The following is a 14,114-nucleotide window of genomic DNA, read 5'->3' on the forward strand; positions in this document are numbered from 1 at the left end:
AATCCCCTGTGCGCATGTGCCGCTGCAGTCAGCGGCGCATTGCGAGGGGAATATCCCCCTAAACCGTACAGGTTTAGGAGATTTTTTTTTTTTTACCCACAGGTAAGCCTTATTATAGGCTTACCTGTAGGCAAAAGTTGTAAAAGAGACTATACAACCACTTTAAGAGCAAGAGAATGTCACCAGCACACCAGGGATATTTTGCTCGAGTTTTTCTCCTCATTTTTTCTTTTCCCTTTTTCCCCGTTCTTTTTTGTTAATTTTCCCTTTTTTTTTTTTTCCTTTCTTTCTCCTGTCTTTTTCTCTCATCTCTTATCAAATTTCATAGCCCGTATCTTTCCGCTCTAGCAGCTAGCTGGCGATTTCACTGCACACGCCACCCCAGGCTGCCCAGTGTTCCATCCAGTGCTATATGCTTTCATGACACTCATCTTGTCCGTGGCACATGCAGAAAGCATAAAAAGTCCAACATACACATCTCCTGAAGCTGAACTCAAGCCAGCACCAACATCATGCGTTGCCATGACGCAGACGCACTGTCATCTATAGGTCTCAAGGCGCATGCACGCAGTCGGCACCCCAATGGAGCCCTCGGACATGCCACCTCTTGTGCTTAGCATCCAGTATAAACCATTAAGTCGGGAACAGTTCCCCACTCAGCTGCAGCGTTTACTAGTGATTTGCAGGACATCTCCTCTTCAAACCATTTGTTTTCAAGTTAGCATGTGGCTATTATGTTGATTTTTATTCTGACAGACCCTGTGTCTTTTCTGATCACGGTTTTATTATTTATGTATGTACATGGGATTTTAGTAATATGAATTTCCTTTTCTAAAGTTTATGTAAAAGGCGGGGGGATATGACATCAGTAATAAACAAGATACACAAGGGTTCATTGCACATTATGTATTAGTATACATGATTTTTTATTTTTCTGTACTGTTCTATTCATGTTGTGTATTTTTCAATAAATATTGTTTATTTTCCTACCTCTTTGTTGTTTACTATGCCTTTAAAGTCCGACCTAGGTTTACTGTTATAGTACACCTTTTGTTCCTGTTTATTCTGGGAATATGACATCATTATGGTGTCGGGGCTGAGGTTTATTCTTGCTCATTGATTGATGGAGGATTCTTTTAATATTTTCTGTTCTGTATCACACTTTGTTACATACCTGACGAAAGGGTCCTGTGCGGCTCTGAAATTTTGCAATCTGCTGTAACTATGTGATCGCTGAATAAAGCTTTGGACTCGCTGTGGAGATCCCTGGTGTGCTGGTGACATTCTCTTGCTCTGAATAGGCATGGTTCAAGCCGGTGGTCGCTTCAGCACCCACCTATATGCACAGCCATTTCTACAGGTGCTGGTGCATTGGCAATAGTGCGTTGGAATCTTAGGCTTTAAGATACGCATTTCTTAAGCAAACTAAATGTCACTTAGCTAGGACTTAAAGCCTCGTACACACAATCAGATTTTCGGCAGGGAATTGTGTGATGACAGACTGCCTGAAATCCGACCGTTAGTACGCTCCATCAGACAATTGATGACCAACTTTCTGCCAACAAATGTTGGATGGCAGGCTAGTAAATTTTTGGCGGACAATGGTCTGTTGTCGGATTTTCCTATCGTGTGTACACAAGTCAGTCACACAAAAGTCCAAAGTACAAACACGCATGCTCGGAATCAATGCTCACCAAACACGACATTAGCAGAAGGTGCCCAAAGGGAGGCGCTCAAGAGCTGAAATTCCACATAGTACATCACGTTCGTGTTTGTTGGCCGACAATTGTGTGCTGTTAGTATGCAAGAAAATAATCCAGGTACACTCCCTTCAGACAAAAGTCTGACGCTTTGCGGAAAATCCAATCGTGTGTACGAGGCTAAAGTTTTAGAAGCTTTACCTGCGTCTGACCTACCAATTACATCTACGACAGACATGCAGGCTATTAGACGCATCAAGTTTGAGGGACATGCATGATCAAACCTATATTGGTGTTAGCATAGCTGTTAGGAGGGCTACTCATTTCAGCAATAACCCAAAAAAGGGCTTTCATTTTAGCAGCTGCACAGATTTTAAAAAAATGCTGCAGGGCCTACATAAACTATAGTACTGCTGGGTTAGTGACACTTGGGTTATGATCCATGGGAAATTCAGATACAAACAGTCCAGTAAAGGAAAAATGTCCTCATATTATGTGTGCTGCACACATAAAAGGAATATTAAATTCAGCCCTCCTGGGCAACAGTCAACAATACCACGTTATCTCCTTTCGATGAAAAAGTTTATGGTGATTATTACAGAACATTCGCAAAAATAAAGAACATGTCATATGTATTTCAGGCAGAAAGGATTACTTCTCTCTACACAAGGATAGCAAAACCACACATATGAAAACACAATTCAGCGAAATGGTAAGAAACGAGAGCAAGCCTCCCTTAAATACCACTTCCCATGGGATAGACTATGGAATCTATACATCTTCACGGTGTAAAGACTACAGAACAGCATTTCATGTGAAATCAATGGATCCCTCTGCTTGAGGTTTTATGCCAGCTATCACCCGCAACGGTAGTATGTTCCCATGATACCAGAACCGTGGATCATATCTTGCGTGAAGGCCTGATTCTCAGCCTTTGATCTGGGAACATCGCACAGGGTGAGCAAAACAATCTTCAGATATGGTCTGCTTGTGTTTAGTATTGGGAGCTGCCCACGTAGCAAAATCTATGTCGTCTCTGCGGGTATTCCTAACCTACGTTTCAAAAAGTACATTGGATAAACAGAGATAGCGGAGGGTCAACAAAAGCTCTTAATTGATTCAGGAGAATCTAATTAAGTATTTGAAGTGTAACTCCTGTGTCCTTAGGAGAAGGAAGGAAGGGGAAAAAGCACACCGCTAAGCACTATGTGTAAATAGATGTGGCTGTTACTTAGTAAAAACAAGTACTTGTTCCTTAAAGCTGAACTGCAGCCAAACAGCTAAATACAGTTGTGCTCATAAGTTTACATACCCTGGCAGAATTTATGATTTCTTGGCCATTTTTCAGAGAATATGAATAACACAAAAAACATTTCTTTCACTCATGGTTAGTGTTTGGCTGAAGCCATTTATTATCAATCAACTGTGTTTACTCTTTTTAAATCATAATGGCAACAGAAACTACCCATATAAGCCTGATCAAAAGTTTGCATACCCTGGTGATTTTGGCCGGTCACACAAGTTGACACAAAGGGGTTTGAATTAGAGGTCGACCGATATGGGTTTTTCTCTGGCCGATGCCGATATTTAGAAATCATGGCGGCCGATGGCCGATATATGATGACGATTTTTTTTTGGGCCGATATGTTAGGCCGATTTATTTTATTTTTATTTTTTTATCCCCCTGCATCTCATAAAACCGACACCTTTCCCACTGGGGCGTTTTTTTAGGCGCTTTTGGGCTAAAAATAGCGCCTGTAAAGTTCCTGCAAAATGGCTCCCCTGCAGTCTGTGTAAAAGACAGAGTGCTGTCACACGGAGGCGATGCGCTGGCAGGATGTTAAAAAAAAAGTCCTGCAAGCAGCACGTTTGGAGTGGTGTATACCGCTCCTCCACCACTTCTACCCATTGATATTAATGGGCACCACTGCCGAAGCGCATGCAATGCGATTTGGCAGCGGTGCTTCACGGGCGCATTTAACCTCTTCTTCGGCCGCTAGCTGGGTTATATGCGCGCCACTAGCAGCCGAATAGCACCGCTAAAATGATGGTAAAGCGCTGCTAAAACTAGCAGCGTTTTACCATCAACGCCTGCCCGCTCCAGTGTGAAAGCAGCATATAAAATAAAAACAGGTAGTCAAAACTTTTGGACGAAAAAAAAATGGGCTAACTTTCCTGTTTTAGGTTTTTTTTATTTATTTTTTAAATCATTTAGTGTATTCCCCCCCCCCCCCCCCAAAAAAAATGCATTTGAAAGACCTCTGCGCAAATGCCGTGTGACATAAAATGTTGCAACAACCACTATTTTATTCCCTAGGATCTCTGCTAAAAAAATATATATAATTTTTTGGGGTCCAAGTGATTTTCTGGCAGAAAATACAGGACTTTTACTTGTAAGCAACAAGTGTCAGAAAAGATTTAGTCTTTAAATGGTTAAAATGAGAACTCTACACACAGAGATGAGTTCATTCATTCAAGTGTAAACATTGTATCTCTTTGCTCTTTTCTTGGCAGACTGCCCAGAGAGGGAACAAGTCGTTTCTATGAAGACTCAGGCAACTTACACCGACTTCTATTACAGAAGTCATTTCAAAGTCACGCTGTTCTAAATCAGCCTTTTTATCAGTCAATCGGCCAATGCCGATTAATTAAAAAACGGCAAATATCTCCCGATATATCGGTCGACCTCTAGTTTGAATGGCTATTAAAGGTAACCATCCTCACCTGTGATCTGTTTGCTTGTAATTAGTGTGCATGTGTGTATAAAAGGTCAATGAGTTTCTGGACTCCTGACAGACCCTTGTATCTTTCATCCAGTGCTGCACTGATGTTTCTGGATTCTAAGTCATGGAGAAAGCAAAAGAATTATCAAATGATCTGCAAGAAAAGGTAGTTGAACTGTATAAAACAGGAAAGGGATATAAAGATATCCAAGGAATTGAGAATGTCAATCAGCAAAACGCTAATCAAGAAGTGGAAAATGAGGGGTTCTGTTGAAACCAAACCATGGTCAGGTAGACCAACTAAAATTTCAGCCACAACTGCCAGGAAAAATGTTCGGGATGCAAAGAAAAACCCACAAATAACTTCAGGTGAAATACAGGACTCTCTGAAAACATGTGGTGTGGCTGTTTCAAGATGCACAATAAGGAGACACTTGCCACCATTCATAGAACACCTTGCATTTTTTGTCAATGAATACAAGGCGACCTCTAATTTAATGAGAGGAGGGGTAATGAAATCACAATTTCCACCCTGTCCAATAAGAGAATGCCTTTATTGAAAGTGATACAAGGTGTTCCTCATTAATGGCAGCAGTGTCGAGCGAGCAACCCTCTGTGGCCAACGTGCAGAGGGAAAGCTGCTCGCACAGGACCTGAGCAGGATCCTGAAGATTGCAGCAATCACCATGGTAGTGCCAACTATGACAGCAAGTTCCTGCTTACCCGGCAGACACTCAGGCATGAGATATGCATACTTGCAATGTGCCAGGCTGGACCAATGTATGTACGCAATACAAATAATTGAGTTTAGCCTTAAATATAAAATATGTACATGCATCATATTCATCTGACTATAAGGATTAAAAAAAAATCCTAAAACACAAAATAATGGAAATATAGGTAAAACTTCGGTCAACCTTTTACTGTTGTAGCTGTCACTAAGAGATTTTACTTCACTCAGACAGAGCAAGTAGTAAATAATATATCCCCACTTTCAATTTATTTGAAAGGTGTTTGTCAGAACAGAAAGTGCAATTCCCTAGGGACACAGGCAGCAAAAAAACAATTTGTAGTAAAATGAAGTTGGTTTAGAACCTTGGTATGTACTTCATTGCTGTCTGTGTCCCCATTAGGTAGACAGATGTCGGACAGGGCACGGAAGAGGGGATATCTCCTAAACATTGACACAGACCTGCATTTAAAAAACTGCCAACAAATTTTACCTGGTGGTTACAAAAGTCACAAGACAGGCATGACAGGTCACATATATTATATAGTAAAAGGTTTGTGGACACCAGAGAGAATTAAAAGAAGAGTTCCCCTTGGGGTTTTCAGGCAGCAACAAGAAGCAGAAATAAATTCGTAAAAATGTATATGTGTTTTATTGGTTCAACGGCTTATTTGCCATCATAGATTAAAAATACAGGCTCTGGTATATAATATTATAGCATATCAGTGGATAAAGAGTATATACAACATTTAATACAAAATAGGTTATAGGAACAATTTACAAATACAACACTTTTTCAAAAGTTGCAAATAGCACCCGGGCTGCCCAAATGCATTTCGACCTTCAGAGAGTGACGGTCTTCTTCAGGGGGTAAAAAACAACAGAGCCCTGGTTGTGGACACCTGACCTTTATAGCTACACTATAAGGCCAAAGGTTTGTGAACTACCTACAACATTACTGAGTTTTCAAGTGAAAGGTACGGTTTCTGCTACAGCATACAAAAACATTTTAGACAATTGTGTGCTTCCATCCTTGTGTTAACAGTTTAGGGAAGGCCATTTGCCGTTTCAGCATGCCTGTGTACAAAGCCAGCTCTATAAAGACATGGTCTGATCAGTTTGGTGTGGAGGGGCGGCACAGTGGTGTAGTGGTTAGCACCCTCACCTAGCAGTAAGAAGGTCACTGGTTCAAATCCAAACCATGACACTACCTGCCTGGAGTTTGCATGTTCTCCCTGTGCCTGTGTGGGTTTCCTCCGGGTACTCCGGTTTCCTCCCACAATCCAAAGACATGCAGGTAGGTGAATTGGCTTCTGGCTTCTGTCCAAAATTGGCCCTAGTATATGAATGGGGACCTTGGATTGTGGGCTCCTTGAGGATAGGGACCGATGTGGGTGTAGCAATGTACAGGGAAAGGGACAATTGTAGACAGTCACTCAGGTTGAACTGGATGGACAGGTGTCTTTATTCAACCTAACTAACTATGAAACTATGAAACTCAAAAGGCCTGCATAAATGCGGACCCTGTGCATGCTCATAGATGGCAAACTTGGTATTTGCATCAATCATTCATACCTGACCACCACACATGGATCACATGGCAGGTCTTCTGATCAGACTTCAGCACCTGGCCTCACAAAATAGGAATTTTAAAACAGCTTACCTGTAAAATCCTTTTCTTTGAAGTACATCACAGGACACAGAGCCATAGTAGTTACTATGTGGGTTATGGGCCACCTTCAGGTGATGGACACTGGCACGCCCTAAAACAAGAAGTCTACTCCCTATATAACCCCTCCCATTACTGGCAGTACCTCAGTTTTGTAGCAAAGCAATACACGTGTATACCAAAAGAAGGGAGAGACCTTGGTGTCCTGTGATGTACTTCAAAAAGAGGATTTTACAAGTAATCCTATTTTCTTATCGTACATCACGGGACACAGAGCCATAGTGGTTACTATGTGGCATGTCCCATAGCAATGCCAACTGAAGAGAGGGAGACACAAAAAAAAGTAGGACACTAAGAGACTTGAGGCCTTATACTGCACCTGCAGTACACTGCGCCCAAAGGCAAAAGCCTCATGACCTTTTACATCTACTTGATAGAATCTGGTAAATTTTTTTAAGTTACGGCCTTGCAGATCTGAGCCAAGGACGCTTGGTAATACACTGCCCAGAAGTACTAACAGCCCTTCCTGGAGTGCGCTTTAATATGAAAAGGAGGAATCTTCCTCTTTAAACCCTAAGCTTGAATGATTACTTGTCAAATCTATTTTAGAAGAAGTAGATTTCGATGCTGCCTGTCCTCTTTTCGGACCTTCAGGTGACACAAACAAAAACATAAGTTTTCCAAATCTGAGCAATTGCCTTTAAGTAGACCTTGATTGCTCTAACCATATCAAGAAAACTTAGTGATTTTTCTTCCAAAGAACAGGGTTCTGGAAAAATGAAGGTAGAACAATATCCGTGCTTAGATAAAAACCTGATACTACCTTTGGTAAAAAGTTAGTATGAGGACGCAATACTACCTTATCCTTGTGAACAATAACAATTTGTCTCTTTACAAGAAAGAGCAGCCAATACTGATACCCTTCTTGCAGCAGATATATTTACCAGAAAAAATAGTTTTCTTGTCAAAAAGGACCAAGGGAATATGTCATATCGCCCAAGAAAAAAAGGCTGTTTTGTAATGCCGACAAAACTAAATTCAAGTCCCAAGGGTTCAGGGGTTACCTAACCAGAGATTAAGCCATGTTACCCAATGAATAAAGTTATGGACCAAAGAATGCAAAGCAAGTGGTCCTCGAAATAATACAGATAAGGCCAAGACCTGTCCTTAGAAAGCACTCAAGGCCAGCTTTATTTCTCACCAAATGAGCAGAAAAAACAAGGACTCTACCTTGACTTATTTCCTGGCGTGCAGCTCCTGGTTTCAAACCAGGAGACATATGTTTCCCGGGCTACATAATATATAACCATGGAGGCCAGTTCTGCATTAACATAGGTAGAAAACTACTGAACCTGACAGCCCACGTGTCTTCAGAGTGTGGGTCTCAAAAGCCAAACCATTAAATTTGGCGTTTGTAAAGTAGGATAGAACTCCCCCGTACCTTGCGAGAGAAGGTCTGGCCGTGAAGGTAGGGTCCATGGGTCCCCTACTGCCATCTCTACCATCTCTGCATACCAAGATTTCCTGGACCCCGCTGGGGGTCACAAGAATCAACGTCAATGCACAAATCAGTGAGGACCGATTCCACGGGAATAGCAAGGTATTTGTTTCGCATGCTAGCAGATCCTTTGTTCTTGACATAAAGTTGTTGATTTCTTTGTTGAACCTGGATGCAAACAGATCTATGTCTGGAATCCCCCAGCCTTGACATATTGACAGGAAAATATCGGGGGGAAGGAACCATTTTCCCAGGAACAACTGCTGGCAACTCAAGTAGTCTGCCTGACAATTTTCTATTCTTAGAATGAAGACTGCTGACAGGAGAAGATTTACCTTTCTTTGGGCCGCAGAAATTCTTGTGCCCCCTAGGTGATTAATATAGGCCATTGATGTGGCATAGATGGATTGAATCCTGGCAGGACAAAACCTTAAACTGAACATTCAGGCCCACAAGACCAAGTGTTCTGCCTGAATTTCTAAAATGTTAATGGACAAGAACATTTGACTATTTCCCAGGTAACTGAAGGAAGGATTTTCCCCTTTGCAGATTTTTGAATGTTAACCATAAACTGAGGCTCTGGTGCACCCAGCCCACAGTACCTCGAATTTCCAGGTGGTCTTTCATCCGGGTACTAACCAGGCCCGACCCTGCTTAGCCACCAAGATCAGATGAGATCGGGCGCTACCAGTGTGATGTGGCCATAGGCTTTGGAGTCAGACACATTGGGAATGTAGAGCTTGAACCCTTTGCTTTGGAGTCAGGCACATTGGGAATGTAGAGCTTGAACTGTTTTGCAGCAGTCTAGAATGAGACTGAGCATAAGAAACAGCCTTGACTGAAGCCACCATCTTTCCCAACCACCTCATGCCAAGTTAAAAAGGAGAAAATCATCTTGCTTCAACTACCTAAATCAGTTCCTTTATGGCGCTGATCTTTGCCTGGAGTACGAACACCCTTTTCTGGGTGTACCTATGATCAGACGTTTGTATTTTCTTCATGGTCTTAAAGAAGATTTCTCCTAGGTTGAGAATCCGACTTAGATATTCCAGGTAGTCGAATGTGGTGACCATACTTTGGTCTAAGCAGACTACTGACTGGTCTATCAAGAACAGATCGACTAGGTAAACCATAATTGTTATACCTTGGGCCCTCAATCTGGCTAGAAAATAAGCCAGAACATTTGTACTCGAGGTGCAGCAGCTAGACCGGAAAGCAGAGCGACACACTAAAAATGAAGATTTTCCAATTTGAAATGAGATATTACTAGTGATCGAGGGAATAGGCATATGGAGATATGCATATTTAACATCGATTAATGCCAGAAGTTCTCCTCCTTGTAGGACGGAGATAACAGAATGGATTGACTTCATGGCAAAATAAAAGAGATTCTATTCAGGAACTGAATTTTCGATCTTTTGAGATCCAGAATGTCCATTTGGATTTAACCAAACCCCAACCTCTGCTCTTACATGGGGACCACCAGAGAGCCTGGGAGTCGCCTGGTAGGGCAGTGTGCCATTTTTTTTTCCTGGCGCTTCTTCCTCATGATGAGGGGGAGAAAACAGCACAGGTGGGGGGTGTCTGGTGGGAAGGAACCCCCCCCCCCCCCACAGACTTACCAGAGGTCTGCTGCTGGCTAGAGGAAAGGAAGCTGTTCCTGACACAACCTGAGCTCGCTGAGGAAGCGTGAGTAGGTATGTGCGCTATACAGCCCCCAGTGGTGACACTCAGGGATGACAACATTTACTAAATTAAAGGAGACATACATAAGAAAATTCAAAAATGTCTTAGAAAACTCCACTTACCTTTCCAGCCGCAGGGTTTTCTGTGGTAAAACCAACAGACCCAATCTTCACCCTTCATGGTGGGTTCCGTTAATAAACCTTCAGGAGCTGGGGACCCTCGGGGAAATCCCACAATCTTGGACCTGTAATAGCACCACCGCCAGTGAAACTTTATGGCCTTAATACCAAAGGTACTGGATCCCTGGGTCCAGCCCTCTAAAAAGAGAAGCATTTACAGGCAAAACCTTGTTTCATCAGACACGAGGCCCGGGTACCCTTCAATTCAGCCTAAAAGACACGTTGAATGGTTCCGGCTCCATAGCTAGCCCCAGCAAGGATTGCTACAGTGGAGCTCAGCACAGCACATATTCACTTGTGACCAACACCTTAGACACTGGCAAAAAAACTGAGGTACTCACAGTAGTGGGAGGGGTTATATAGGGAGTGGACTTTTTGTCTTAGGGCATGCCAGTGTCCATCATCTGAAGGTGGCCAATAACACACATAGTAACTACTATGGCTCTGTGTCCCGTGATGTACGATAAGAAATGTTCTTTTGTCTGAATGGGCAAAAATTCCCAGAGACTCACTACAGAATCTTGTAGAAATACTTGTGGTCAATTCCATGTTAATTGCCCATGGTTTTGGAATCAGATGTCCAACAAGTTCATACAGGCATGGTGTTGGAATCAGATGTCCAACAAATTCATATAAGCATGGTGCTGAAATCTGATGTCCAACAAGTTTATATAGTCATTGTGTCGGAAATCAGATGCACAACAAGTTCATATAGGCAAGGTGTTGGAATCAGATGTCAAGTTCATATAGGCATGATTTTGGACTAATTTGTCCAAGAAGTTCATATAGGCAAGGTGTTGAAATCAGATGTCAAGTTCATATAGGCATGGTTTTGGAATAATTTGTCCAACATGCTCATCGAGGCATGGTGTTGGAATCAGATGTCCAACAAGTTAAAATAGGCATGGGTTTGGAATCATTTGTCCAACGTGCTCATATATGCATGGTGTTGGAATCAGATGTCCAAATGTTCATATAGGCATGGTGTTGGAATCAGATGTCCAACAAGTTCATATAGGAATAGTCTTGGAATCAGATTCCAACAAGTTCATATAGGCATTGTTATAAGGCACCACAAACCTATGACCATATATTGAACTTTTATTTTAAATGTCTGTTTAGATATTTGTCTAAAGTACAGCCTTTTTTTAAGTGTAGGGTTTTTTTTTTGTCTTTACTGGCACACCTCACCATGAAGTAAACAGTTAAAACTGCATGGCCGCTGGAAATATTACAAAGACAAAATTAATAGATGCTGGAAGAAGAATAGATGCTGCGGATCATTTAGACAAATTAGGCTGCAAATCGTAAAAAGTTTAAACATTACAGAAACAATTATGAAGATACAAAGACATAACAAAATAATAAAAAGATAAGCAGGCTGAACAAAAGACAGCAGAAGGAAAAGGGAGCAAGAGAGAGAGAATACCTTCATTGACTGAGAAACAGGAATGTAAAGTGCGATCAGACCCAGAGGGATCGAAGTCAGTGCGAGCAGAAGAATCAGCAGCAACAGCTTGCAAAAGAAACAAAGAGAAAAGACAGCAGAATATGAGCTACTGGGCCACTTCTGTGAGGTCAGTATACAGGCAGAACACAGAAAGAACAGTTATAAAACAGAACAAAATGAGGACTCGAGCAGAAATTAGCAATGCAGTACTGAGAGACACAACAAAAACAGCAAGAGAAGAGGCAGAAGACAACAAAAACCTGACAAGTCTTTCTTACAGTAAAGTACTGTTAGATCAAGGCCTAACTAGTCCGACAGGGCCTCAAAAAAGACAGTTGGTGCCAGACTTTCATGAGCCAGCATTACTACCATAAGAAGCAAGCTACCCAACTCCTTAAGTGTTTTTGGTTCACCAGTTACCTCTTAAGATCCCCCACAGGCTGGGATAGCCCTAGACCCCTGAGAATTTTTGGTGGCATTCCCAATTGGTGGAGGGTCTATACTATACTTTTATTTTTCCCGGTGTTGCGCTACTGTGCCATTTGTTTGGAATACTGCTGTTACCACTGTCTGGGTTTGCACCGAAACTCTAAACAATAAATGTGTTATATCAACAATATCTACATGCTGGAAATTAAGGGAGGGAAGATTTACTCAGGCTTGGTTCACACAGCTGCAACTCCAAAGCCGCACCATTTTGAGTGCGACTTTACTCTCTTGCACTCAAGTCACAAGAAAGTCGCATCAAAGTATCACAGGAACCTTTTCAAAGTTGCTACAACTTTAAGTCGCATAGATTGGAACGAGTGCCATTGAAATCAATGGGCTGCAACTTGTCATGTGACTTTATGTGCCAAAAATAGAAAAAGAGAGATAATATCACCAGCACACCGGGATCTCCAAAATTGAGGCCAAAATTTTAATCAATGATCACATAGTTACAAAAAAGGCCACATTCCGGAGCCACGCAGGTCATATGCCTGATGAAGGGGCCCTGCGTGGCTCCGAAATTTTTTTTTGTAACTATGTGATCACTGATTCAAATTTTGGACTCAATTTTGGAGATCCCAGTGTGCTGGTGACATTTTCTCTCTATGACTGTATGTGGTTCCAGCCGATGGTCACTTCAACACCCAACTGAAAATACAGCCATTTTTGCAGGAACGTGTGCGTTGGGAATAATGCATTTGTGTGTCAAAACTCGCATGACAAGTCCTACTGTTGTGATCGGAGCCTAAAACTGATGTACACAGAGGGGTTGATTTACTAAAAGTAAATAGTCTGTGCACTGCAAGTGCAGATTCTCTAGATCTGAGAGGAAGATGCAAGTAAAATAAAAAACTGCAGATGGTTGGATGACAGAAATCAGCAGAGCGTCCCCTCATTTCAGAGCTTCCCGTCAGATCTAGAGCTACCGCAATTCTAGTACACAATATATCTGCCTTTAGTAAATCACCTTCAGAATTTGGTGCTGCTATGCATAGTATCCCCATAGTAGTAGCCCAATCCCATGAGTAAGCTCCCGTGGGCAGAGTGAAATTCGTTGGGGGTGCGGCCTGGCAGGTGTAAAGGCTGAGACTGCCACTTGTCTACAAACAGCAGGTCTTGTTCTGATGTGCGGCTCCCGGGATCTTCTGTTCTTATCTGGTAGCTATGCACAGTAACCAATCAGCTTCTAACTTCAGCTTGTTCAATTAAGCTTTGACAATAAAACCTAGAAGTTGATTGGTTACTATGCAGAGCTTCACTAGATTCTGTGTGCTCCAGTTTTAGTAAATCTCCCCCTAAGGCCTCATGTGTGCTTCTAGGGGTGTCAGGCGTTTTCTATTCCTGCCTCTAAAACTCCCCTTCAGGTTAGCCTATGCGTTCATGCACACATAGGTGTTGATTTACTAAAACTGGAGAGTGCAAAATCTAGTGCAGCTGTGCATAATAGCCAATCAGCTTCTAACTTCAGCTTGTTCAATTAAGCTTTGACAAAAAACAAAAACAAACTGGAAGCCGATTGGTTTCTATGCAGAACTGTACCAGATTGTGCACACTCTAGTTTTAGTATATCAACCCCATAGGATTTTAGCAGGGCTTTGTGTCAGGGGCTTTAAAGCTGGGTTCACACATATGCAAATTGGATGTGGCTTCCCCAGCATACAATTCGCATGACAGGCATATGAGACTGGCTCTCAATGGAGTCGTTTCACATATGTCCGGGGTAGTCGCGGTCCGAATTGAAAAAGGGTCTGGTGCGTGTTTGGGTCTGGTTCAGGTGCGAATTCAGGCAAAAATTCTTAACTGAATGGCATTTGAACTGGTGAATAGACATGCACTGGACCCCAGGGATGAACCTGCAGCCGCAGGTCTTAGAGGCAGGAAAAAACCCAGTGCGTCCAGGAGCAGCAGAGTTTTGGCAGAAAAAAAAAGTGTCTAAATGTATGTCAACGCTAAGCACATTTAGCACTTTCACACGGGAAACTCCGTTTGA

General features: G+C 42.2%; 1 protein-coding gene and 1 pseudogene across 1 annotated transcript in view; both read right to left on the reverse strand.

Annotated features, from left to right (window-relative positions):
• Window positions 1-14,114, reverse strand: part of WDR7 (WD repeat domain 7) — a 597,600-nt gene that overhangs the window by 397,856 nt on the left and 185,630 nt on the right. Inside the window, 1 exon segment of the mRNA XM_077462962.1 lies at window positions 11,615-11,701. Within this exon segment, the coding sequence (XP_077319088.1) occupies window positions 11,615-11,701 (87 nt within the window).
• Window positions 8,911-9,029, reverse strand: LOC143941598 (5S ribosomal RNA; annotated as a pseudogene).

This window comes from Lithobates pipiens, unplaced genomic scaffold (genome assembly GCF_037356315.1).
Source record: "Lithobates pipiens isolate NorthernLeopardFrog02 unplaced genomic scaffold, aLitPip1_a1.2 Scaffold_3, whole genome shotgun sequence".
NCBI lineage: Eukaryota > Metazoa > Chordata > Amphibia > Anura > Ranidae > Lithobates > Lithobates pipiens.